Source organism: Scyliorhinus torazame, chromosome 10, assembly GCF_047496885.1.
Source record: "Scyliorhinus torazame isolate Kashiwa2021f chromosome 10, sScyTor2.1, whole genome shotgun sequence".
In the NCBI taxonomy this organism is placed as follows: Eukaryota; Metazoa; Chordata; class Chondrichthyes; order Carcharhiniformes; family Scyliorhinidae; genus Scyliorhinus; species Scyliorhinus torazame.
The window spans coordinates 13,097,259-13,109,400 of record NC_092716.1 but is presented as its reverse complement, the minus strand read 5'-3'; the positions used below and the strand labels follow the sequence as shown (position 1 = coordinate 13,109,400).

The window sequence follows — 12,142 nt, the reverse complement described above, 5'->3', positions numbered from 1 at the left end:
CAGCTGGCGGGGCGGAAATTCCTCCGGCGTCGGCCTAGCCCCTCAATGTTGGGGCTTGGCCCCCAAAGATGTGGAGCATTCCGCACCTTTGGGGCGGCGCGATGCCCGTCTGATTGGCGACGTTTTGCGCGTCAGTCGGCGGACATCGTGCCGTTTCGGGAGAATTTCGCCCCAGAAGTGACATACTTGAATTTTCATGGAGATGCAACCAGCTGGCGGGAAAGGCCTTTGGTGCCCCGCCAGCTGTCGCGAAACTGACTTTGCCGGGCGGCGCATGCACGGGAGCGTCAGCGCTTGCTCACGGCATCCCCGCGCATGCGCAGTGGAGGGGGTCTCCTCCGCCTCCGCCATAGTGGAGACCATGGCGAAGGCGGAAGGAAAAGAGTGCCCCCACGGCACAGGCCTGCCCGCGGGCCAGGCCACCGTGGGGGCACCCCCCGGGGCCAGATCGCCCCGCGCCCCCCCCTAGGACCGGCTCGCCCCCGCCACCGTGTCCCGCCATCCCAAAGGTGGTTCAATCCACGCCAGCTGGCGTGGGTTGACAGCGGCGGGACTTCGACCCAATCTTGGCCGGAGAATCACCGGGGGGGGGCCCGCCAACCGTGCGCCGCGATTCCCGCCCCCGCCGAATATCCGGTGCCAGAGAATTCGGCAACCGGTGGGGGCGGGATTCATGGCAGCCCCCGGTGATTCTCCGACCCGGCGGGGGGTGGGATGTTCGCGATTCTCTTAAGGTTAATGTGCAGTTTCAGTCGGCAGTTAGGAAGGCAAATGCAATGTTCGCATTCATGTCGAGAGGGCTAGAATACAAGACCAGGGGTGTACTTCTGAGGCTGTATAAGGCTCTGGTCAGACCCCATTTGGAGTTTTGTGAGCTGTTTGGGGCCCCGTATCTAAGGAAGGATGTGCTGGCCTTGGAACGGGTCCAGAGGAGGTTCACAAGAATGATTCCTAGAATGAAGAGCTTGTCGTATGAGGAACGGTTGAGGACTCAGGGTCTGTACTCGTTGAAGTTTAGAAGGATGAGGGGGATCTTATTGATCCAGTATCTTACAGGATACTGCGAGGCCTGGATAGAATGAACATGGAGAGGATGTTTCCACTTGTAGGGAAAACTAGAACCAGAGGACACCATCTCAGACTAAAGGGATGATCCTTTAAAACAGGGATGAGGAGGAATGTCTTCAACCAGAGGGTGGCGAATCTGTGGAACTCGTTGCTGCAGAAGGCTGTGGTGGCCAAATCAATGAGTGCCTTCAAAACCGAGATAGATAGGATCTTGATTAATAAGGGGATCGGGGGTTATGGGGAAAAGGCAGGAGAATGGGGATGAGAAAAATATCAGCCATGATTGAATGGCGGACCATGCTCGATGGGCCGAGTGGCCTAATTCTGCTCCTATGTCTTATGATCTTATGGTTTGAATTTCTTAGACACCTTGCCTGTTACGACTGCCCACATTCGTAACTGGACCCAGAGAGAGACCCCATGTTACCGAAAGCAAAGAAAATGGCTCAGACCAGGTGGCACTGTCAGAAATCCGAGCACTCGAGACCCTATTTGACCCAAGACGAATTGCAAGGTTGGTGTGATCTTGTGGGGCTCACAGGTTGTCATACTGCCGCCAGCCCAGCAGCCTCCCTTACAGGACCTGCATAGTGCCCAGGGCAAATGAAGATGCTGGCACGCAGCTATATTTGGTGGCCTGGCATTGATTAAGCCATCAAAGAAACGGTACAGCAATGTCACCTCTGTCAGACGCAGCAGTCCCTATCTCTGTCGGCCATTCTCCTCCCTTGGGAATGGCCAGTGCGCCCATGTACCCGTCTCCATGTTGACTATGCAGACCCTTTCCTTGGGCAGGGTGTTGTTGGTTTTGGTGGCTGCCCACCCCGAGTGGCTGTCGATTCAGGAGATGAGAACCACGACCTCGGGAGCCACGATGGACCCCTTGCGCCAAGTGTTCGCTATTCACGAACTGTCGCAGCGGTACCAGTTTTACGGAGGACAACTTCAAGACCATTGTTCGAGCTAAAATATACGCCACACTCGGACAGTCCTGTACCAGTCTGTGTCCAATGGTTTGGCTTAGAGTGTAGTTCAGTCCTTTAAGAATGCCGTACGGGACAATCTGACAAACCGCTATGCCAACAGATTGCCAGGGGGGTCACAGCTGCTGAGTTGCTGATGGGCCGTCGCCTCAGAACCCGTTTGGATTTAGTGTTCCCTAACTTAGCGGGGAGGGTGGAGGCACATCAGGCCTCCCAGAGAAGTCAGCGCGCTATGCAGAAGGGGTGACAGATCATTCCGGGGGGAGGTCCCAGTCTCGGTTAGTAACTCCGCCTCGGGGTCGCAGTTGTTAGCCGGACGGATTGTGTCCCAGTCGGGGTCTGTATCATGCCTGGGGAATGTAAATGGAAGGTCTATCAAAAGGCACATTGATCATTTGAGGAACCGGGGTGTGATGACCCCCCAGTTCAGAGCAAACGAGATCCACTGATGTTATTGACACTGCTGTGAATGTCCCTGAGCAGAGAGCTCCCGAATCAGCTTTGGAGGCCAGTGAGGCTGATTCTGCTATTGCCAATGCAATGCTTCCAGTACTATCACTGGCTACTGACAATTTACTACTCTGAAGGATGTCAAGCCTATTGAGAGACCACGAATGTTCGGAAGGATTCAAGGGAGCCCGTAACCAATTAACTTTTTGATGAACTATTTTCCCCCTGATATCTTTTCCCATGTATGTAGAACCTGTACATGACGATTGTGCGAAATATAACAAGAGGCTCAAGGGGAGACGGATGTGGTAGCGTGAGCCCTTTAAGGGGGCCGTCCTGGTGAACCATGTGATCGGCTTCGGACCAATGTTATGACACCCTGGGCAAGTGTGCAGTCAGTTCCAGCCCACAGACCCTGGAGCCCCAAAATAAGTGAATGAAACAAGAATCTGTGTATTTTCCTGAGATCCTTAGCACTTGACTGCTCGAATGAGTTACAGACACCAGGGGCGGGATTCTGTCAGCCCGGGGCCGGACCGGAGAATTGCCGCGACCGGCGCGAATCTCGCCACGCCACCCCGACGCTGGGACACGATTCGCCACAGAGTGGAGAATCGGCACCATTCGCGCCGGCGTGATCGGCGCGGCGCTGGTCAGGGGCCGTTCTACACGGCCGCCCCCCCCCCCGCCGATTCTCAGCCCGAGTTGGGCAGAGCAGCCGTAACAAAAAGCCCGAGTCCCGCTGGCCGCGATCTAATCTGCTCTTAGCCGGCGGGATCTCAGTATGGAAGGGTCCGGCGACAGCCTGTGACAGGAGGAGGGGGCGGGGGGTCGACCCCGGGGGGGCTCCTTTGTGGCCTGGCCCACGATCAGGACCCACCGAACGGCGGGCCGGCCTCTCGGGCTGGGGGCCTCCTTTCTTCAGCGTCGGCCCCTTTAGCCCTACGCCATGTTGCGTCGGGGCCGGCGCGGAGAAGGGAGCCACTGCGCATGCACGCGTTGGCACCAGTGACACTGCGCATGTGCTGACCCTGCGCGCCCAGTTGACATTGGGATCAGCAGCTGGAGCGGCGTGGGTCACTCCAGTGCTGTGCTGGCCCGCTGTAGCGGATAGAATTGCTGCTCCTAAGGACATGTTGATGCCGTCAGAAACCTCAGGATCAGAGAATCCCACCCCAGATTTATAATATTAACAAACTGATAATTTATAACAAGAGTAAAAGATGAGCTCATAATATAGTTAATGGAATGATGGTCTACAAGTCTATCTATTTCCAAAACCCCGTCCCACCCTCCACCCAGACACACACAAGACAAACATATGGTTGGGAGCAGGGAAAGGATTAAAAATAACAGGGATTAACAGGTGTGAGAGATTTGAGGATCTTTGCTGCTGGTGTTGATGTCTTTGTAGACTGTGATCCCATCAGAATGCGAGGTGTTGAACCGTTGGTTAGTTTGGATCGACTAGCTGGACCACTCAGGCCAGACTCTCAGGCAGTGGGATCCCCTCTGAGGTCACACTCTAACGTGTGCTGGGCTGAGCTTTACCCACGGAAGATGCTTCAGGACTTCTCAGTTTCTAATATGTGGCCAGCTTCAGCAGACTCACCAACAGCGTGTCTCAGTTAAACAGAATATCAGAGCAGCTGTTTCCGTGAGGCCTTCGAGTGCTCTGGCACCCTTAATGGGAGAGGAATCCGGAAAGTTCACCTTCCCGAGCTCTGTCTTCAGACTTTGAGTACTCGCTAACTGCTCTGCGTACCTGAAGGGAGTTCCAGCTAAGATTTGAGTGAGAAATCCCCATTTCTGGGAGAGAGACTCCAAACCATTCTGCTTAGCTCTGCAGGTTCCAAACTAAAACTGAACACAAAAGCAGAGACCAGCAGGACATTCTAGAATAATCCGGACCAATCCACATCGAGAAGCTGTTTTGCCCCGGGATTGCAAGGCAGCTGATTGGTTGCGAGCCAAGCCTGTCAAGACGAGGTCACTGCTGATGTCAGCACCTAATGTTACTGCTTCTTTTTAAATTAAAGATATAGGCCCAGCAATGCCCGGGTGCAGGAATTATAACGGCCAGAAAAACAGTAATTAAAACGTAGACAAAAGTCCAACGAGGATTCATAAGAGGGTTCCTTACACCAATCATGCGGCAGAGTGCGACCCGGGCCAATAGTGGTTTTCCGTGCAGTGGAGATCACCGAGCCAAAGAGACAAGCCTCACCCTATTCTGTTCTGTGCCTGTTTAATTACCAGCCTTTCCCTTTCATTAATAAGCCCTTGTGTTACTACTAGCAGTCTCCAGAATGATTCTTGAATCACTGTACATCCATTCAATGCTCAACAATGAAGCCGAGCTTCTGACTGCTTGTCATTTTTATTCTCCACCTTTCTCTCACTCTGATCGTCCTGTCCTTGACCTCCTGCAGGGCTCCAATGAACCTCAACGTAAGCTTGAAGAACATCACCTCATCTTTCAACTGGGGACTTCACAGGCTTCCGATTTCAACATTGAGTTCAGAAAACTTAGAAATGCTGGCAACAAGGCTAAAGCTGGCCAACAGGAAATCTCACGGTTTGCCTCACAGTTTGCCTCACAGTCCCGGGTTCGATTTCAGCCTCGGGTGACTGTCTCCCCGTGTCTGCGTGGATTTCCTCCGGGTACTGCGGTTTCCTCCCATAGTCCAAAGATGTGCAGATCAGATCATAGATTATCATAGAATTTACAGTGCAGAAGGAGGCCATTCGGCCCATCGAGTCTGCACTGGCTCTTGGAAAGAGCACCCTACCCAAGGTCAACACCTCCACCCTATCCCCATAACCCAGTAACCCCACCCAACACTAAGGGCAATTTTGGACTCTAAGGGCAATTTATCATGGCCAATCCACCTAACCTGCACATCTTTGGACTGTGGGAGGAAACCAGAGCACCCGGAGGAAACCCACGCACACACGGGGAGGATGTGCAGACTCCGCACAGACAGTGACCCAAGCCGGAATCGAACCTGGGACCCTGGAGATGTGAATCAATTGTGCTAACCACTATGCTACCGTGCTGCCCGAGATGGTTTGGTCGTGTCCACTGTGCGGGTTTATGGGGTTCAGGCGGGCTATTGGGCCTGGGTAGAGTGCTCTCTCGGAAGGCCGTTGTTGGCACGCTGGGCCGCAGGACTCCTACTGTACTGTAGGGATACTGTAGGAAAGTAAGGTGGGGACCTGATATGTTGGGAATCCTTGTAACCCAGATATTTAGAAGTCACACCATACGATTGACACAAGCACCAGCAGCCTGCACTCCTGGTGATATGGGCACCATTGCTTTGCTTTCAATTTTAAAGTCATCCATAATTATAGGAGGCAGGGAGGTTGGTGATGGAATGGTAGTTTGCAAAGGGGAAGAGTTGCTACATATTGAAGAGAGGAGCGACAATTATAGATTTTAAATTGAGGGGAGAATATTTGAGAGAGAACCATTAACAGTATCAACTAACATGAACTTGCATTAGCTATGAGGAGCGGTTGAATAAACTCGGTTTGTTCTCACTGGAACGACGGAGGTTGAGGGGCAAACTGTTAGAGGTCTACAAAATTATGAGGGGCATAGATAGAGTGGATTGTCAGAGGCTTTTTCCCAGGGTAGAGAGGTCAATTACTAGGGGGCATTGGTTTAAGGTGCGAGGGGCAAGGTTTAGAGTAGATGTACGAGGCAAGTTTTTTACACAGAGGGCAGTGGGTGCCTGGAACTCGCTGCCGGAGGAGGTGGTGGAAGCAGGGACGATAGTCACATTTAAGGGGCATCTTGACAAATACATGAATAGGATGGGAATAGAGGGATACAGACCCATGAAGTGTAGAAGATTTTAGTTTAGACGGGCAGCATGGTCGGCGCAGGCTTGGAGGGCCGAAGGTCCTGTTCCTGTGGTGTACTTTTCTTTGTTCTTTGTTCTTTGTATGCTAATACCTGATGCAACCTCAGAACATCCAAAAGCACTTCACAGTCAATGTAATATTTTTTTAAGTTTCATCACAGTTATACTGTTGGAAAAGTGATAATTTCCCAAAACAGCAATGAAATAATGACCAGATTATCTGCATTCAGGATGTTGGTACAGCAATAAATTATGGCCAGGACACTGGGGGAAGGGGGGGGGGGGTGGGTGCATGGGGTGGGGGGGAACTTCCCTGGCCCTATCCAAAATAGTAGACCCGGGGAAACAACAGAACACCTCATACAAAGAATGGCACCTCCCACAGTGCATTCAATTTCTTGATTTAAAAATATTATTGTGACTGTTTAGTTTTGTTGACGACTAAACAGTCAAAGACCAAACACTTACAAAGAAACAGAAATCAGGACTCAAACTGAGTTGTCACTGATTATTTGTTACAACACAAACGTCCTGATCATCAACAACATGCTTGTGTAAAAGGTTTTCTTCTCGAAAGGATCTGAGCATGCTCAGTGATATTACAGCATCCTTTAACAACAAAAGCAACTTCGCAACAACACTTATATAGTGCCTTTGATGTTCGCATATTACCATAATACAAGAGCAGAGATGTACTTCTGAGGCTGTATAAGGCTCTGGTCAGACCCCATTTGGAGTATTGTGAGCAGTTTTGGGCCCCGTATCTGAGGAAGGATGTACTGGCCTTGGAAAGGGTCCAGAGGAGGTTCACATAAATGATCCCTGGAATGAAGAGCTCGTCGTATGAGGAAAGGTTGAGGACTCTGGGTCTGTACTCGTTGGAGTTTAGAAGGATGAGGGGGATCTGATTGAAACATACAGGATACCGCGAGGCCTGGGTAGAGTGGTCGTGGAGAGGATGTTTCCACTTGTAGGAAAAACTAGAAGCAGAGGGCACAGACTCAGACTAAAGGGACGATCCTTTAAAACTGTGATGAGGAGGAATTTCTTCAGCCAGAGGGTGGTGAATCTATGGAACTCTTTACCGCAGAAGGCTGTGGAGGGCAAATCACTGAGTGTCTTTAAGATAGAGATAGATAGGTTCTTGATTAATAAGGGAATCAGGGTTATGAGGAGAAGGCAGGAGAATGGGGGTGCGAAAAATATCAGCCATGATTGAAAGGCAGAGCAGACTCGATGGGCCGAGTGGCCTAATTCTGCTCCTATGTCTTATGGTCTTATAATAAAATAAATAAAGTTACCATAGTCCCAGGTGATCTGTGAGTTGACTGGTTGTGGTCAAACCTGAGGGTCCCAGATGACCATAGGTTGCTTTCCTCTTAGTGGGGGGGGGGGGGGGGGGGAGAGCTGACTGGTGGTGATTTAATCTGAGGGTCTACACACCTCAGACAAGGGGCAAGGTTGAGAAGATGGAGCCTTCATGAATAATCTCAGCCAGTACAGCAATCAAAACCGTGCTGTTGGCCCCGCTCTGCATCACGAACCAGCTGTTGAGCCAACTGCGCTAAAATGGGCAGCACGGTAGCATAAGTGGCTAGCACTGTGGCTTCACAGCGCCAGGGTCCCAGGTTCGATTCCCCGCTGGGTCACTGTCTGTGTGGAGTCTGCACGTTCTCCCCGTGGGTTTCCTCCGGGTGCTCCGGTTTCCTCCCACAGTCAAAAGACGTGCAGGTTAGGTGGACTGGCCATGCTAAATTACCCTTAGTGTCCAAAAAAAAGGTTAGGAAGGGTTATTAGGTTATGGGGATAGGGTGGAAGTGGGTTGGTGCAGACTCGATGGGCCGAATGGCCTCCTTCTACACTGTATGTTCTATGTTGGTGAGAGTTGATTAGCACTACCAAGAAAGAGAGGTAGAGAGACAGGGGGATTCACGATGTGAAATCCAGAGCTTCAGGCTGATGGCAGGGCTGCCTATGGAGCGATGGAAATCAAGGATGTTTAAAAGGTCATCATTGGAGGCACCACCTTGGAGGTTTTCAGGGCTGGAAGAGGTTACAGACAGAGAGAGTGGGGAAATGCAGGCATTTGAAATAAAAGATGGGACTTCTAAAATCAAACTCTTACTGAACCAGGAGGCAATGTAGACAAATGAACACAAAAAAAATGAGAATAGGACTTAGCGGAATTTGGGAACGGACAGTGGTGTTTTTGAATGACCTTAATTTTGTGAAAGTAGCATTTAAGATTGAGTTAATGCCGTGAGACAAAAGTGAAATCCAGAGATGCTATTATCTGGTGATACATGAACTGGAAAAGTGTACACTCACCCACAGAGGACATCTCGGGCACTGTCGCGTGATAAGGTTCATCCGGAAATTCAGGTGCATTGTCATTGATGTCTTGAACCTTGATGATGAACTCTGACGGGGGTTCCAGAGGCTTATCAGTCTCCCGGTCAATAGCCTGCGCGGTCAACGTATACTCAGCCTTCTCCTCGCGGTCAAGCCTCTTCATAGCATGAATGTCCCCTGTCTTGTCATTGATCATGAAGATTGTACCAGCCCCCTCTCCTGACAGGATGTACTTGACATTTCTAGTTGCGAGGTCAAGGTCTGTATGCAACTGGAAAAGGAAATGGAGAAGAAGGTATTAAAAGAGCCTTATTTTCTCAACGTATTGGTGTTGTTCCTTCCTTACATTGTTTTTGCCTCTAAAATGATTGATACTAATCAGGAATCCAATGGCATTGCCTGAGCCATTCTGGTTGAAGAGCTAGGACAATGGCACATACAATACTATTCGCAGAATGTCGATAACTTTGAAAAAACTGATTTGAAGTATAACTGCAGCTTCTCCAGAGAGGACAATGAAGATTCATCTCAACTGATTGGCATTCAGACCGAGTTGGGACTGTTGTGAATCGGTGCCACAGAAAGTTACTATACTGGTAAGGAAGCAGTTAGGAAAGCAAAAGGTAGCTATTATTGCAAGAGGAGCATGCGGGTTATGAAGTCTTACTCAAATTGTACGGACGAGACCGCACCTGCGTACAATTGTATCCTTTCTAAGGATGGGTACACCTGATTAAGAAGGGGACAATAAAGATTCACTGGACTGGGACGAGGCAGCTGTCCATTGAGGAGAGATGGAGTGGAGTTGGCTGATATTCCCTGGAGTTTGGAGGAATGCGGCTGAAAGATAAATATAATTCTCTAAGTGTTTGACATGCTAGATGCTGAGAAATTGGGCTGTATTCTCCTGTCCCCCCCATCTCCGTGCTTCTCGGCGTGCACCATTCCCTGGCAGCGGGATTCAGTATTCCCATTGCTTTTCAATGGGATCTCCCATTGGAGCCACCCCACGTGGCCGGAAAACCCGTGGGCTGTGATGTACTGCCGTTGGGAACAGTGAATCGAAACAGCCAGAGAATTCCGGCCGCTGTTTCCCTTTGTTAAAGAGGCCGGAAAATGGGGGCATTCTCAGGGATTGCCATTGAGGACTGAGGTGAGGAGAACTTTATTCACTTCGAGGGTCTTTGGAATTGTCCATCCCAATGGACGGTGGATGTTCAATCATTGCATATTGTTACGACCCCAACTGATGGTCTTCCTGGAGAAGTAAGATCCCAGAGTGGAACCTGGGTTGATAGATCCTAAATTCTTTTTGTCTTGTTTAGAGGCATAATTGAACAAAGTCACCGGATTGCTGATAATTTGTAACAAAAGAACAAAACATTCATTAAATGAGAAAAGATTAACTATAATGCATTACGCCGTCACCTCAGCTGTACTTTTACAGATATATGCAGATTTGTAAGGATAACACATATAATAATAATAATCGCTTATTGTCACAAGTAGGCTTCAATGAAGTTACAGTGGCCAGCCCCAAGGCCAGCAGCACGGTTCAATTCCCGTACCAGCCTCCCCGAACAGGCGCCGGAATGTGGCGACCAGGGGCTTTTCACAGTAACTTCATTTGAAGCCTACTTGTGACAATAAGCGATTTTCATTTTTCATTTCAAAACAACCTCTTGGATTTCTCATCAAATCCTCCAAGGTGTTTGTCACCATGAGACAACTAGTCTTACTGGAATCTAACTTTCACTTGAGGGTTTCCAATCTCCAGTCTCAAAGAACAACCCTTGGAATCTTCTCCCAAACCATTCTGTCTTTTGGATGCCTTCACCAAGGATCCACTCCTAGGATTTGAACCTCTCCTTTTGGTGTCCCGCCCCTCGAGATCACCAAGTGTATTTAAGCTTCCACACAATCTCTGAGGGACCCAGCCCTGCCAACAGGACATCACTACTTCACAGGCTGTATTGAGGTGTCACCAGCCTAAGGATCACCTTGGATGTCTGGCTTCTCACAAGTGGACATGTCCAGGTCTGCACCTTGCAACCCTGTCTCTAACTGCACTCTTTGCTCCCCTTCACTGAACAGAACCCTTTTTCTGGATTTCTGTTCTTTGTTCCTTTAACTTCCTGGACCTCACTTTTGTCCCATTCCTTGATTCCTGAGACTGCTTGGCCGGGATTCTCCCATACCCGGCGGGGCGGGGGGTCCCGGCGGGATGGAGTGGGGGGAACCACTCTGGCGTCGGGCCGCCCCAAAGGTGCAGATTTCTCCGCACCTTTCGAGGCCAAGCCCTCACCTTGAGGGGCTAGGCCCGCGCGGAGTGGTTGGCGCGCCGGCGGCCGGCAGGAAAAGTCTTTGGTGCCACGCCAGACAGGGCCATCGGGACTTTGCCGCCTGGCGGAAGTCCGCGCATGCACGGGAGCGTCAGCGGCTGTTGACGTCATCCCCGCGCATGCGCAGGGTGGGTCACATCCGCGTCGGTCATCGCGGAGGCTGTGGCCGAGGCGGAAGGAAAAGATTGCCCCCACGGCACAGGCCCGCCCGCGGATCGATGGGCCCCAATCCCGGGCCAGGCCACCGTGGGGGCACCCCCCCCAGGGCCAGATCGCCCCGCCTCCCCCGCAGGACCCCGGAGCCCGCCCGCGCCACCTGGTCCCGCCAGTAAGGGAGGTGGCTTGATTCACGCCGGCGGGACCGGCATTACAGCAGCGGATCTTCAGCCCATCACGGCCCGGAGAATCGCCGGGGGGGAGGGGGGGTGGGGCGACCAGCGCAGCCGATTCCCGCCCCTGCCAAATTTTTGGTGCCGGAGAATTCGGCGGCCAGCGGGGGCGGGATTCACACCGCCCCCAGCGATTCTCCGACCCGGCAGGGGGGTCAGAGAATCCCGCCCCATGTTTTTAACTTCTGGGACTTGCTTTCTGTCCCGCTGTATTGTCCTGCTTGTTCTAACAGTTTCTGTGGAATGCTTTGTGCCTCTGGGTTACCTGGTACCAAACTGAAACTCAAGTGTTTCTACTTTTCAGTGCAAGCCTCTGGTTGCTAAACACCAGCTGAGTTTTAAAAAAAACCCTGAAATTGCTTCTCCATCCTAAAAACTTCATTACAATGCAGACAATGTTTAAAGTGAAACTAAACTTCCAGACTAGCAGGCACCTTTGTTTCACGTGAAGCTAAACAGAAGCTTTAACCCTTTCTTAACACACAACTATAGAAACACAAATTATGCTTAATTAAACTTATACCTTATTTCTAACACACAGAATACACATATAAATTACTTAATCCAACTCTTTTTCCATCAGTATATTTCGGACTCTGAATTAAAATGAGGGAGAGTTGTGCATTGGCAACCATGTGTGGCGTTGACTGCTAGTCTGGGCATTGTATTATCATTTCAAAACTAAA

At 50.7% G+C, this 12,142-nt stretch overlaps 1 protein-coding gene across 3 annotated transcripts in view; it reads right to left on the bottom strand.

Moving 5' to 3' along the window:
- Positions 1-12,142, bottom strand: part of cdh8 (cadherin 8) — a 271,443-nt gene that overhangs the window by 175,581 nt on the left and 83,720 nt on the right. For all 3 annotated transcript variants that reach the window (XM_072517821.1, XM_072517822.1, XM_072517823.1), the window contains exon 3: positions 8,702-8,996. In XM_072517821.1, coding sequence (XP_072373922.1) covers positions 8,702-8,996 — 295 coding nt within the window. The remainder of the gene's footprint in view (positions 1-8,701; positions 8,997-12,142) is intronic.